The 15,120-nt window shown below is 54.0% G+C and overlaps 1 protein-coding gene across 2 annotated transcripts in view; it reads right to left on the reverse strand.

Annotated features, from left to right (window-relative positions):
* Nucleotides 1–4,636: 4,636 nt before the first annotated feature.
* The window catches only part of BMP7 (bone morphogenetic protein 7), an 84,657-nt gene continuing 74,173 nt past the window's right edge, over nt 4,637–15,120 (reverse strand). For both annotated transcript variants that reach the window (XM_040638497.1, XM_040638496.1), the window contains 3 exons: nt 11,573–11,649; nt 10,034–10,144; nt 4,637–6,706 (listed from right to left, as the gene is read on the reverse strand). In XM_040638497.1, coding sequence (XP_040494431.1) covers nt 6,557–6,706; nt 10,034–10,144; nt 11,573–11,649 — 338 coding nt within the window. In that variant the 3' untranslated portion in view covers nt 4,637–6,556. The remainder of the gene's footprint in view (nt 6,707–10,033; nt 10,145–11,572; nt 11,650–15,120) is intronic.

Here is a 15,120-nt window from a genome sequence, read left to right on the forward strand (position 1 = left end):
ATTATCCTGGGTGGGTCTGACCTAATCAGGTGAATTTTTAAGCGAAGAGAGATCCTCCTGCTGCCTTTGAAGAATGAAGGGGCCATGTTATGAGAGGTCCACTTATAAAGGAGCTGAGAGTGGCCTCTAGGAGCTGAGAGTAACCCATGGCTGATAGCCAGCAAGAAAATGGGGCCCTTGGTCCTACCACAGCAAGGAATTGATTTTGGCCAACAACCTAAATGAACCTGAAAGAAGACTGAAGCTCCAGGTAAAAAGGCAGCCACTGACACATTGACCGTAGCCTTGTGAGCTCCTGAGCAGAGAGCCTAGCTACACCTTGCCCACACTTCTGATCCACAGAAGGGGTAAGATAATAAACGGGTGATGATTTAAGCCAACAAATTTTGGCAATGGTTATGTAGCAATAGAAAACTAATACAAATAGCTACTTGCTATTTAGGATGCTCCAGCATCCCTAAAATTCTGAGAGAGATAGGACCCTGACTGCTGATTTTTGACTATGGACATTGCCACCGAGAATAAAAGACTGTAGTTTCCAGTTTCCTCTACAGCTAGGTGTGGCCATGTGACTGTATTTTTGTTAATTGAAGGTGAGTGGGTATTTTGTGTCTACTCTTTAGGATGGCTGCTTGAAGGGAGCATTCAGCCTAGAATATGGATATAATGGCTGGTGCTCCAGCAGCCATGTTGGACCATGAGATGTATTGTGAGGATGGAAGCCATGAATTAGGATGACAGAGCAGAAAGGCAGAAAAAGACTAGATCCCAAATGGTACAGTGGAGCTGCCATCCTGACCTTGGACAGCTGACTTGCAGACTTCTTTGAAATGAGAAAGAAATATTAATCTTGTTTAAGCCACTGTTATGTGGGTTTCTTTGTTGTTTACCATGGAGGCTAATCCGAAATAATCTAGGTGGGCACCATACCCTCTTGCAGATGAGGAAACCGAGGTCACAGAGAAGGTAGAGGGTTGCCCACAGCTAAGGTCCCACGGCCAACTAAGTAACTGATCGCGGGGCCCTCTGCCCAACGCACACTGCCTCTGACTTGGCATGAGAATGCTCTTCCATCCCAAACAGGTATTTGCAAGAAAGCAGCAGAGGTCTTCCTCCAGAGCAGTTGAGGGAGTGTCCTCTCAGCGGCCCCAGCAATGAATTGAGCAGGTGTCACTTCTCACCCCAGACACCAGGGGGGAGTGGCATCAGTGCTCCCCCCACCTCCAGCCCTGCAGATGATGAGGAGGGAGAGGCTCAACTGGGGCCTCGGAGCCATTGTACATGCTAATCCTTCAGGCAGAAATGCTCTTCCTTACAGTAACTCCATTGCCTTTCACGGGCCTGCTCTGTCCTTCCTTCCGGGTCTCAGCTGAAAGGGCCCCTTTGGAACCCTTCCTTGACCATTCCGTCTGAGGAGCTCGGCTGCCAACCCCTCACTTCCTTCCCCTGCTCACTGTTTTCTTCCTAATACACATCATTACCTGCCACTAAATCGCTCACCGTCAGTGCCAGCTTGGCCATCAGGCACCACGGATACAGCGCCCAGGGCTCGTGGTACCGTCAGGGGCCCACAAAATGGCTTAACGTCTTTTAAGATGGTTAAGAAGGTAAGAAATGAATGGGATTCAGCCTGATTGATATTTGTCCTTGTTCCAACACAGTCATAAAACCGAATTTGCATTCTTTTGCATGAAGGGAGGGGTCCGCACAGCCATGCTGGGGTGCCAGGTATGTTTCCTGTGCTCCCCAGATGCCAGCGTCGTGGGGCGGATGCCTCACCCGGTTGTCCCCCAGCTCCAGGGCCCGTGGCAGCGCTGGCATGCAGCCAACCCAGGAGTTAGTGCATGAACAGGTGAGTGAAGGAATGCTTCTGGCCAACGAGGAAGGTCGGGCTTCCTCCAAGGGATCCCCGCTCCTATAAAGGGCACCGTGGTTTGGCTGCCCTCGACGGCGGTCATCCCTGCGTATGGTCTGCCGGCTCCCCCAGGGTCGACCCGGCCTGGATGCCTGTGCCGCATCGGCCCCCCTGGAGGACAGTCGCTCCGACAGTGTGTAGGCAAAGGGTGGGAATTGGGGGAGAGCTGGGGTTGGGCTCCCAAACCCCTTCTCCAGCCATGGGATAGCGCAGAAAGCTGCAGCTCTCACGCCATCAGCGCCCACGGCCCAAGGCACATTGTGAGGACCTACTGAGGCTGGCTAGAAAGCTCTGTTAGGCCCCAAAACTCTGTGGCAGGAGAGGGGGATGAAGCCTTGTGAGAAGGATGGGAGCTTCACTGTAACGGATTGAATGGTGGCCTCAGAGAAGATATATCCACATCCTAGTCCCTGGGACCCGTGACTGTATTTGGAAAAAAGGTCTTGCAAAAAGGATGTTGAAATGAGATCATCCTGGATTATCCCGCAAATCCTAAAGCCGATCACAAGTGTCCTTCTAAGAGACAGGCACAGGTAAGACTCACAGATAAAGGCCACGTGAAGACAGAGCAGAGACTGGATTGAGAACAGCCACAACCCACGGAGGCCAGCAGCCCCGAAGGCCGGGAGACGCGTGCGAGGAGTCTTCCCGAAGCCTCTGCACGGGGCCTAGCTCTGCAGACACCCGGATTTGTGACTTCTGGCCTCGGAACTGTGAGAATCCATTTCTGCTGTTTTAGGCCACCCCTCTGCAGTGACCAGTTACAGCCAGGCAACGAATATACTCACCTTCTCCAAAAGATCTGAACAGATGGACTAAAAATGTACGTGTGAGAATTCTCCGAGCAGATGGCCTCCGTGACCACTGCTAACCTCCCCACCCCCAAGGTCCCAGGGAGGCCCACACAGCCTCTGTCACTGGCGGGCAGGGGAGGACTCACAGGGAAGGCCGCCGGCCCCAGCCAGGGAGGGGGCTTTGTGTCTAGCCGTGGGCTCCCAACGGGCCTCGGGCAGCTTGGAAGCAGGAGGGAGACCCAAGGCCTGTGGTGGCGGGCCGGGAGGTTGGTATGGGTTCAGGGACTGACACCTGGGATTGGGGGACCTTGGGAGGGTTGGGGCTGGGCGTCAGGAACCCCGCTTTCACCAGCAGCCCCAGCAGATTTCAGCTCCGGTGAGCTCAGGGGAGCCCAGGCGCTGGGGTTCAAATTCCAGACCCAGGCCTTATTAGCTGGGGACTTTGAGTAAACGCCTTCACTTCTCTGTGCCTGCTCAGCACGGCCAGCGGGGACATCAGGCCAAGCCGGGGGAGCCATGCGACCCGAGGAAGGAGCATGAAGAGCAGGCTTGGGAGAGCGGGCAATGAAAAACTGCTCCAAGGGGAAAACGAGCAAGAGCAGTGGAAAGCAGGAAGTGAAACGTGAAGGCAAAAGATGAGGCCACAGGTGGTGCTGCAGCCACAAACACACCTGCCCACAGGGGCCTGGGCAGGTGCCAGACCGGGGGGAGCGGTGAGCCGGGGATGAAGACGTGTGTCCTCTCTGCTTCTTCCTGAAGGTGTGGCCCCCTCTGCCCTGCTTTTACCTGCTTGCTTGTACGTGGGTACAAATCGCAGCTCTCTGCAACTACTAAACCAGCAACTGACGTTCACCCCTTCGTGAGGGAGGCAATTGGGAGCAGTGGCGACTATGGCAACAAGTGCTCTTTGGCGCCAGCCGAGTTTCCATGCAGGAATGCGGCCCAGGGCAGCCAGGTCTGCCCATTTCTCAAGGGGGGGCCAGAATTGGGGATTTTTTTTCCACCTCCCCCCCACCTTCTGGTTCTCAAAAACATGTTGGCCATGAATTCACTTTTTGAAGATGTCTAAACACCACGCGGAGGGGAGAAGACACGTCTGCAGGCCGCATCTGGCCCTCCAGTTTGTGGCTCTGGTCTTGGGCCTGGAAATAGAACAAAAGCTAACTTGCGCATCAGGACAGTGACAGGAGGGTTTGGAAATCACAGAGGCTGGAGCTTGTTAGGAGCGGCTGCTTCATTGGAGGCAACGGGGAAGAGCGAACAGTCTGGCCAAGGAACAGCTGGGGTTCTAACATCCATCAGGTGACCTCAGTGTGCATTTCAAAGCGAGAAGGAACCTGAGCTCTTGTTCCACGCTGCACGGCTCGGTGCTGCTCTGTGCGCAGTGAGGCGGTGGGCCCCTGGCGGCCTCCACCGGGCCCCCAGGGGTCCCTCCAACAGCTTGAGCCGGGAGCCAACAGCAGCCCCCAAACCGCTGAAATAATTTGCCCTGGACAATATTGGCTCTGGGGCCTGGGCTGCCTTAGTTTTGGGTATACACTCCCCCCACCCTTTTTTTTTTTTTCTTTCTTGTGCCTCTATTTTATTGGGATGACTAAATCTTTAAACTATGTCAGCAGTAAACACAGCTAATTTACCCCCTGCCTCTTTGAAACAGCTGTTGACAGCTGCACTGTAATTCAATCAAGGATCTTTGTAGTGGAGCCTACCAAATTCCCATTTGTTGTTGGGTTCCATCTCTCCTGCCTGGAGCCCCACACAGCTGTGCCAAATATTGACGAGCGCCCCTTTCTCCCCAGGACCTGGATGATAAACAGTGTGTTAACGGTGGGGGCCAAGGCAGCGAGATCTTAGCAAACCGAGAGAACTCCAATGTCCAAGAGTTGAGAGAAAAAACAGCACACACAGACATACACAGCCCCAAGAATCAGAACCAAATGTCTCCTTTTATTGAAAAGTCAAAACCCTTTTATTTTGTCTATTTATACAGAAAATTCGCTGAAGACTGCTCTGTGCAACAGCTGAGGGTACATTGGTCTGACCGTTAATAAATAGTCTTAAATAAGAAAACAAACAGGCTGGGGGAAGCGAGCTCATCATCCCGAACAAGGGACTGAAGGAGGGTGTAAAATGAGCTTCCAATGGACATAAATAATTTCTTTGTTTTGTAACAACTATTTACATGTTTCAATGTACAAAGGATGCTAGCCAGAAACCAGGTGGGGCTTAAGTGGTAAGAAAACTTGCACCAAGAGGGAACCACACAGATATCCCCAGACCTGCCAACAGATAAAACGAAGTACGGCAAAAACAGTGACTCTTCCCCATTGACCAGGCTGACTGGAGGTTGCAGCCTAAGCTACTGAAGACGAAAAATAAAAGAAAATAAAAACAGGGCCCCAGTGTTTCTAGGAACCAACTTAATCAAGGTGGAGAAATGATTCCCTGCTGGAGCAGGTTCTAGGGGCACAGGCCTCACCTGGATAACCCTGCTCTTTGTTCACAGACAGCCCAGAGCTCCGCAAAGCCTGTGTTGCAGCTAGAGGCTGGGTGCATAGCATTTAAGGGACCTGCTGGCCAAGGCAAGTGAGACTCATGCCAAGAGCCACATCAGAGACAGCACCTTTGAAACACAATGCTCAATTAGGACATCACTCTCAAAGCAGCTTTTAGATCCTTCCATCTGAGATTCTTATCCAGCACACTCTGCATCTAGCAGATCTCCACCATGCCATCTGCTCCTTACCTCAAGGAGCCGATTGTTTGCAGAGCCCTCAGTAGGGGTCTCCAAATTTGAACATGTGGCTATAGTGGCCCTGGTTGGAACCCAGAATCCAGAATGCTGCTGCCAATCAGTGACCAACAGGGGTAGTACCCCCACCCACCCCGCCCCTATCTAGAGCGAGGTTTCATTGGCACTTCTTTAAATAGGGCCATGTTAGCTAGAGTTCAGGGTCAAGTTGCCGGTTCTCTCCTGAATGCTGTCCCTTCTACCCTGTCATTCCACATTGATTTTCTACTACTAGGAGAGCCGGAAAACCAATTCCGAGTGTCGGCCAGCGCTTCACACACCTATTTTAATTTCTGCCACCACACACCCAGCGGAAGGATGGGACAAATTTTTCCTTTAAGGTCAACACGCCCCCTCCTTCGAGCAGAAATTTGCCCTCTCCCTTCCCGGTCAAATCTTGGATTTGGGGAAGTCTATGTAAACAGCGGGCCTCTGCAAGCCTCAGAATGAAACCAGAATGGAACGGAGAGGGGGCCTCCCCTGCCTCCGCTGGCCACAGTTCTGTTTATGAAATCAGAGTAAACCAAGAAATGGGGATAAATTGTTTAGGAAAATATATCTGTAACATCCTAACCATTTTCATTCATTCGTTTTATTGTGACATTTATTACAGGAACTTCCGTGTCAATTTTCCTTGCGCACAGACATAAACGTGCCCACCCCTCGCCGTGCCCCCTTCCTCCCGCTGCTGGGTGGCCTGGCTGGAGGGCACTCCTAATTACCCCTGGGAACGCGGCAGTGCACGGCTGAGACTTCACAGCCAATGGTCGTGGCTGGGCAATTTTTCTTTATATATATATATATTTTTTTTTTTTTTTTTCCTTTAGGTTTTGCCTGCAGCAGCACGTAGGATCTTGTCCATAGGAGGCCGATGAAAACCTGATCAAAAGGCATTTGCCTCTCAAATTCCTTAATCCTCCTACGCCCTTAAGGTTGGGGATGGGGACAGGTCTCGGGAAAGGCGGTCACTGTGCTGGGCGGCGGGAGGCACTGGGCGGTGGGAGACCAAGGATCCCGGAACAGTGTGGCGCTGGAGGGTCTGACCTCCAGGAGGCGCTAGTGACAGCCACAGGCTCGGACGACCATGTTTCTGTATTTCTTCAAGATGACGTTGGAGCTGTCGTCGAAGTAGAGGACAGAGATGGCGTTGAGCTGAGTGGGGGCACAGCATGGCTTGGGCACCGTTTCGGGGTTGATGAAGTGGACCTGGAACACACAGCGAACGGCGGCAGTGGTGAGAAGCACTGGGTCCCTGCTCCCCAGCCTCCTCATTTCTATAAGCAACGCCAGCTGCTTGGGCAAAATGACGGTACCTGCGCGACACTCCCCCCCACCCCCGCCCCAGGGGGTGACCGCACGTGCCCAGGACGCGCAACCTCTGTTGCACAGACCAGGGAACCAGAGCACAGAGGTGTCCACAGCACAAAGCTGGGAAGTCAGGGGCCAGGTGGTTCTCTGCCACCCGGCTGTCCTGGGCATTGCGGAGTGGTTACCGGTTTCTCTGTGCTCCACCCACGAGAAGCCAGAGGCACTCAACCCCCAACCACGACCACCAAAAACGTCTCCAGACACTGTCAAATGTCAAATGTGGGAGGCAGATATATTCCAAGAGGAGAACACCTGGGATAGACAGAGTGGGCCAGCAGGCCAAATCCTGTCCTGCCGCCTGATTTTGTTTTGTTAATAAAGTTTTATTAGCACCTGGCCACGCCCACTGGTTCCGTAGTATCGAGGGCTGCCTCTCCGCTACAACGGCCGAGTTTAGGAGCTGCAACAGAGGGCTTGTGACACACAAAGCTAAAAATATTTACCGTCTGGCCTTTTTCAGAAAAAAGCGGCTGACCTCTGGGCTAGACCTGTCCTGTCCAAGAAAAATACAATGCCAAGTCGCACGTGTAATTTAAAATGTCCTAGCGGCCACGTTTGAAAAGACGGAAAAGAAATAGGTAAAATTAAATACTGTATTTCATTTAACCCAATATTTCAAACATGTTATCGTTTCAACACACATGTACCATAAAGCAGCTTTTTTTTTTTTTTTTTTTGGCACTAAGTCTTCAAAACCTAGCGGGTATTTTAGATGGACAAAGCACCTTGATTCAGACTGGCCATCTTTCAAGTGCTCAAGTGCCACGTGGTTACTGTATTGGACGGTGCAGGGCTAAATTATACTAGAAGATTCTGCCTCCTGAGCAGGAAAACTAGGAGGATAAAATCGGGCAAACACTTGGTTGGACACCCATGAGAAAGAAGGTCTAGAAGGGGAGGAATGAAGGAAGAAGCCGGCTAGCCGTTCAGGTTTACTGCTCCTTCTTGCTCGTGGGATTCTATGCACCTTACAGGGGACGTGGGCTGGGGGCAAACAAACTCCGACGCCCGAAGGGGCCACGCAGGCACCCCTGGACGAGCAAAGGAGGCGAGGGTAAGACAAGAGGGGATAGTGAGGGTTGGGGCAAACCGGAGGGCGGATGCTGCCAGCTGACCGCGGCCAGCCGAAGCCAGAGCAGCTGGGTGTGCCGCGTGTCCGGGACAGGCCGCAGATTTAGGTCGGCTTTGTTTGGGTGTGAAATTTCCAGGTTTCCAACACACCGCGCGTGCCAAGTGAAAACACTCTGGAAGCCTCCAGCCTGTGACCTCTGACATAAGACAGCACACTTAGTAGCTTTTTATTATGGACGATTTCAAACCTTACAAATCTAACCCTTCCCCCACCTCCTCCACCCTTGAATAATTTGAAAGCAAATCCCAGACATCAGCTCATTTCCTCTGTTTTTCACCAGGACTCCCAGAAGGCGAGGATTCCCCCCCCCTTTTTTTTTTACTTGCTTCAGAGGTAGAATTTAGTGATTCATCAGTTGCATAGAACACCCAGTGCTCATTCTGCCAAGTGCCCTCCTTCATGCCCATCCCCCACTTACCCCATCCCCCCACCCACCGCCCCTCCAGCAACCCTCAGTTTGTTTCCTAGAGCTCAGCGTCTTTTATGGCTTGCCTTCCTCTCAATTTTCATCTTATTTTACATTTCCTTCCCTTCCCCCTTTTTAAACAGGCCCACGGAACCTCTTTTCAGTATAATCAGACTGCTCGTTCTGACCGCAGAGCTCCCTCGTGACACGCGGGCTGAGTGTGTATTCAGGGGACAGCCAGGCTCCCACTGCATGGGCCATGAAGCAGGGGTCGGAGGGTAGAGGTGTGCCCCTGGCAGCCTGGGAGACCGCCCCCCAGCACCTCCTAGGGGTGTCAGGGCAGGACACTGGGGGGCACACGGGCAGAGGAGAACAGGCCCAGGCCAAGGAACAGGTTGGGGGCACTATTGGTTTCCAGCCCAAGGACTTCCAATCCCGAGCAGGACTTCAGAGTTTACCTTTGGGGAAGGAAGGGCCTTGGAAAAGCAAGGCTATGAGAGAAGCCTTCCTTGAAGGGCAGAGCGTGGCCCGAATGAAAAGAATAGGAGAACTTCTTCTCTAAAACATAACATATGGGGCAGGAACAAGTTTGCCACGAAATAAAAGAAGCCAAAAGCTTCCAAACAACCAGAACTGTAGGACAGAGGGGATGGCCCTGGGTGGTGAGCTGTCACGAGGAGGTAAAGGCCCTGATAATGTTCGTGGGAGGGAGCCAGATAACCAAGATCCCCGAGCCTCAGATTCTAAGCCGAAGAACCAAGTTCCTAATTTTTATCACTCATACTGTTTTTGGTATAGTAGTAAAAGTCCCTTCTACCAAGGGTCAGCAGGGCTGGGCACCCTGTTAGGAGCTTATCTTCTTATCACAGTTGAATCCTCCAAGGACCCCATGGAAGTTCAGCCAGAAATGGCCCCTGCCCCGCCTCATCTCTCTGTCCCATCTGCTGGCTTCCTGCCGCTTTCTCCTCTCACACATCCTCCTTGGCTCACCTGACTGCTTTTCTTCCGGGAAACTGAGGCCCCAGGGGCAGGAACCAGGTCTGTGCTGTTCCCTGCAGGGTCCTCAGCTCCCAGTGCGGGGTCTACCTGCAGGAGATGCCCTAGGATGGCTGAACCCCAAAGTTCAGGCTAGGAGGCAAAGACTGAGCTAGGGGAGGGGACAGGCTCTCAAGCTGGCCTGAACCCAGGGAAGTCCAGACTTTGGGGGCTGGGAGTGGGGATGCCTATGGATGCCGGGGGTGGGGACGCCTATGGACGCCAAACAGACGTGCGGAAAACCAAGAACAGTCGCCGAGACAGAAGCAGGGCCAGGGCACAGTGACCATTATCCAAGACACCTTTAGGAGCCCATGAACCTGTCCTCATTTCTTTCTGAATTAGGAGAAATCGTTAGGGCCGGGAATTACACATCTTCATGCCAATGCTGTTATAAACTATGATTTTTAATCTTTTTTCTTTTTTATGGACGAAGGGGCCTACGCCAGGAGGAGTGCCCAAGCCCCGCGAAAGTCAGGGCCCCAGCCCGGAGGGGTGTGAGGTAGGGCCCCAGCCCGGAGGGGTGTGAGGTAGGGCCCAGCGGCCCCGCCCCCCCGCTGAGCACGCCCGGGGGCACGCGGGCTACACTCACCAGTGTCTGCACGATGGCGTGGTTCGTGGCGTTCATGTAGGAGTTCAGAGGAAACGAGCACTCGCCCTCACAGTAGTAAGCGGCATAGCCTTCCGGAGCGATGATCCAGTCCTGCGGGAGGGACAGTGTGAGCCCCATACGGCCTTTCCTGCCCAAGCTCCTTCCTGCGGGCCAGACTCTGCTCCCAGAGGACAAAGAGGAGGCCCACACCACCCTGAGCAGCTGGGGGTCCCGCAGAAGCAGGAGAAACGGAGGACACGCCATCACAGTCCCCCACAGAAGGCAAAAGGAGGGAAGGACCAAGATGGGCTGGGCTGGGCCCGGAACGGATGCTTGCATGGCCCTGCTGGGAGGGGGTCCGGAGACGTGTGATTGGGCGGGTGGTCAACTCTAGCACTACGGGGTGGCTACACGTTGGCAGTTTGCTTTAAATAAAAGCTCCGCGCCTCAGGTCACCCACACGGGAGAGAGACTACTACCCCGCAACGCTGGGAACCGAATGACTGTCCGCGCCTGGGGCAGGCGTGCGGCTCTTGGTGAAGGATGCGCATGGCCACGCCTGCCTTAAGGCGGGTTAGCACAGGAGTACCATTCTAGCAATACGTACACCCCTCACGGACTCGGGCTCGTGCACTCTTCCCACAGAGGAGCTGGAGTCTGGGGCTCGGTTCCAGTACCCGGATGCAGGCCCGGCCGGCGCCCCGCGGAGCACAGAGCCGCAGGAGGGCTCCGCACGGGCTGTGCGCTATGCTCGGGCACGATCCCCAGGGAAGAATCTGGGCTCCCCCACAGGACCACAAGCTCGCTGAGGAGTGAACAACAAAACCAGTGGCCTTGGTGATCTCAACGCCCCGTTTGGGATATCTGAGCTCCGTGAGGACAGGTGCAGGGTAATGTGCTGTATCTCCAGGGCCTGGACGAGTGCCCAGAATGTCACAGATGCTCATTAACAGTCATTAGATGGTATGACCCTCATGCCTGTCCTAGGACTCCTCCCCTGCCCTTCGCCCCATTCCATCCAAATGGTTCCGGAAGGAGCCGTCCTAGTCCTGTGACATGATCTCATCCCCCAAACAGCCGACTGTCGCAGGATCGGGCACCTGCCCCGAGCTGGGCCAATCCACCCCTGCCCTGGGAATCTGAATCACTGAAGGGGGAAGGGCAGAGGGTGGGAGGCGGCCCTGCAGGCAGCTGGGTTCCAGCACGTGGGCTCCACCACGTCCGAGAGAAGCAGCCAGCCGCAGGGTGCAAATGGAGCTCCGTGGAGAATGAGGCTCGGAGTCCAAAGTGTTTGGGTTCCTGGTTCTCGCTTGAGGCTCCACCACATTTCTGCTCTTGCGTGTAATGAGGCATCCCTGTGTCCTTATCCTGACTTCTCTACCCTAGTTAGGACACTTGATTCTGGACACTTCATCTGGAGTCGATGAGAAACGTGACTCACTGCACACACGGGACACAGCCCCACTGCCTTGCAGGGAGCACGGGGACGCCCACACCAGAGCGCCCACCATCAGGGCCCATCCGGCCACCTGTCCTTACCTGCCAGCCCAGATCGCGGAAGCTGACGTACAGCTCATGCTTCTTGCACACCTGCCTCTGGTCGCGGTTGCTGTTTTCTGCATTGGCGGGAGACAGGGGCGTGGGGCGGGGGAGAGGAAACACACACACATATTAAGGTTTCCTCAGTCTAAGGCAGTGGTGTAAGCACAGACGAGCTCTGCCGGAAGGTGACCTTTCTGACACAAAAGCCATTTGAGTACCTGTAGCCTTAAAATTCATTTCCCTCCCTAGCAAACAGCTTCCATAAGAAGCACCAACATCCCCATCCCTCTTGCACCATCTTAGCTCCTAGCACTCTCTGGATCCTTCTGGGGACATTGACCTTTTTGTACACATGTGTTGTCTGGAGGCTGACCTCTGCCCGGATTCCGTGTAGGAATCTAACTGGAGCCACGTGCCACCATGCTGGTTGCGGGAGTCTGCTCAAACGGGTCTGCCTCCGGCTGAGCTTACCTGCTGAGGCCAGCCCACCTCGCGATGCTCACCCCTCTTCAAGGGCAAGAGGGGGCACAGACAGGGCCTGGGACAAACTCCCCACCACCAGGAAGAAATGAGAGGGTGGGAAGTCAAATCCCACTGACCTCCCAGAGAAACACACTACTGAGGTTTCTCTGAGGAGCAAAAACCATGCACTGGGGTTTTCCAGAAGTATGTAGTGTTTGTAGGCATTTGGGTTAGGGCTTGAGCACTTGTAAACACGTAGAAAGCTCTGCCCCCCTCTGTCTCTCACACACACATAGATATACACACACACACACACACACACACACACACACACTCTGGTGTTCCTGCACAATCTTCCATTCTGCAGCTATGGGGATTGTTTTTTTTTGTTGTTGTTGTTGTTGTTGTTGTTTGTTTTCCCTTACCCATGACTTGTCTTTCCTCCACCTAAAACTTTCTAGGGATTTCTATCATGTTTAGAGCAATGTCTCAACTCTGCCCTTGGCCTGTATGGCCCTATGTGGCCCTGATTCCTAAGCCACAGCCTTTTTTCTGAGCTGTGGAGGTACTGCCAAACCTGTTCCTACCTCAGGGCCTTTGCACTTGCCTTTTCATCTACCTGAAATGCTCCTTTTAGAAATCTTTGTATGTCTGGCTCTACTTGATATTTAAGCCTCACCTCGAATGTTGCCTCTTCATAAAGGTCTTGTGAGGTCACCATTAGGTCCCCAGAGCCCAGTGTCCACCAACATTTGTGTAATTAACGCACAAATAAAGACGTCGATGCCTTAGCTTCTGTCTACTGCTGAGGCCTCAGTGTCCCAGAAGGTAATGAACACCAGTGGGTGAGGAACACAAGGAGAACTCCTTGCAGGATGGAGAGGAAAGCCCAGGAGATGATCCGGGGTTGCTGCTCGCCTGACCTGCACTTGGGAGCCATCCAGATGCACCCTGTTCCCCCCTGCCTGGTCAGCTCTCTCAGATGGCCAGGTGAGTGGCCCTCCTGGTGGCCTCAGGGGCCCATGGCAACCCCAGCCCTTGTCAGTGACGGGTACAGAACCTAGGACTGAGCTTACCAGCTCCTATTTCACACTTGGAGTGAGGATTGGTTCAGATAAGAGCAAATGACCCCATCCAAGCCATCAGAGAAGAGCCCCAAGAAATCTATCAGACCATTTGTAATACTGTCCAGAATGTACTGAGCAGAAGTCCAAAGATGGCCTCCCACGCTGTGGCAATGCCTGGGGCAACATCACTGTGCAGCCTCCTTCTCCCCCTTCACTGTAGGAGGGTGGAAGGTAGAAGGGAGGGAGGAGGCCCATCCCTCAGCACAGTGATGCGTGAACCAGCCTGAACAAGACAGAGGACCAAACACGTTAGTTTGGGACAGGGACATGGCAAAGAAGCTTTGCGTCAAGCACCAACATTGCTGGCTGCTTGATGTCCTGAGTAAAAAAGGATCCAAAGCTTTGTGAGGCTCAGTGAGAAGGTGCCACCATTGATTAGTAATGTCTGCCATGAGCAGAGGAAGGATGGGTATTGGCCTGAGTGCCACTCTTCCCAACCCTGTCTTAAAGCAAAGCAATGATATCTGGCTTCACGTTGAAACCCAAGGCCCCAACAGACCAAGGCTGCGAGCAGCTTGTGAGGCCAGTTGTGGGTGTAAGTAGAGGCTGGGCACTGGCCCTGCCACCAGAGACCTGGCCACCTGCCCTGCACCTCCAGCCTCCTTCGATTGTGGGGCTGCTCTGGGAGAAAAGGGCCAGAAGTCCTGCTTCCCGACGACCTCGTATTAGCAGAAAGACTAGGACAGGGAAGAAGAGATGCTTGTGAAGGAGACTCCCAGCTCGCCTGTCCCTCTGGTCCGGCTCCCCAAACCCACGCAGCCACTTCACCCGCCTGGACCAGCCCCTGCCTGAGCAGCTCACAGGTTACAACCCCCAGATCATTTGGGGAAGATGCCTAGTTCCCAGGGGGTTGAGTGCAAACGTGGGTGGGGAGAAGAAAGTGGGATCCAGTCTCTCAACCCCAAGCCACACCCCCTAAGAGCAGGTGAAGGCTCTGGGGCGGGTGATCAGCCTACAGGGAAGAAAGCTGTGTAGCGGACAGCGGGCCGGAGCGCGTGTCCTCCCCACACATAAAGGCCTGCCGCGTGAGAGGATTCAGCAGGACTCCCAGCCGCCACATGAGGTAAAGCTCTTCAGAAGGGTGTGTGTTGTGTGTGTGTGTGTATACATACGTTCGGACATTCTGCTTTACCAAGCCTGGGGTGGGGCCCAGGCCGTGGTATTTTTTTTTAAACTGAATTTCCAGGAAGGGTTGAGATGAACAGCAAAAAGCGCCAGGAAGTAGAAAGTCCCAGGATGGAGGCAGATTCCAGGCAAGCTAGAAAGGCTGCCGTGTGAGGGAATGAGAGCCCCGTCCCGGAGGTTATGTAAGTGGAATGTTTGGTGGGCATGCAGGGGGGGAAATTGGGTGTCGAATTCTAAGACTTTGAGGCCGGACAGACCTCCAAAATGCTGGAGTCTGTGGGCATGGAATGTGCCAGCACGTCCTGCCTGGCTTAATGGCAAGACTTCTAACACGTGTCCCTCCTCTGACCCTTCCTGAGCACCCCACTCTGCTCCTCGCCATTCTCAGTGCAGCCAGAAGGACCATCTGATCACCCCTGCCCCCACACCAGAGCTTCAAACTACAAAGGCTTCCAGATTTGTTTTGGATGAAGTTCACACTTAAGATGTGACTTAAGAGGACCCTTGATCTGGCTCACCTTGCCAGCCCCACCCTCCCCTTGTCCCACGGCCTCCTTCTCCCCTCAAAGGAGCCCTGCCGCCTCCCGCCCTAGGCCTCTGTGCCTGTGGGTCCCACTCCCTGGATCGCTCCAGTCGAGCCGACCCAGCCAGACCTCAGGGGCACCTGCTGGTCGCTGAGCTCTTAGCGGGGCAGTCTCCATTGCAGCCCCCTCCCCTGGGATCGTCAGTCCCCTAGTCACCATCCCCTGCCTCTCAGGCCTGTTAGTAAGTGACAGCCACCTCCAGCCTGGCCCAGACCCCGAGGGTGGACCATGGCTGGGCTTTTCCCAT

This window comes from Ursus maritimus, unplaced genomic scaffold (genome assembly GCF_017311325.1).
Source record: "Ursus maritimus isolate PB19 unplaced genomic scaffold, ASM1731132v1 scaffold_22, whole genome shotgun sequence".
Classification (NCBI taxonomy): Eukaryota; Metazoa; Chordata; class Mammalia; order Carnivora; family Ursidae; genus Ursus; species Ursus maritimus.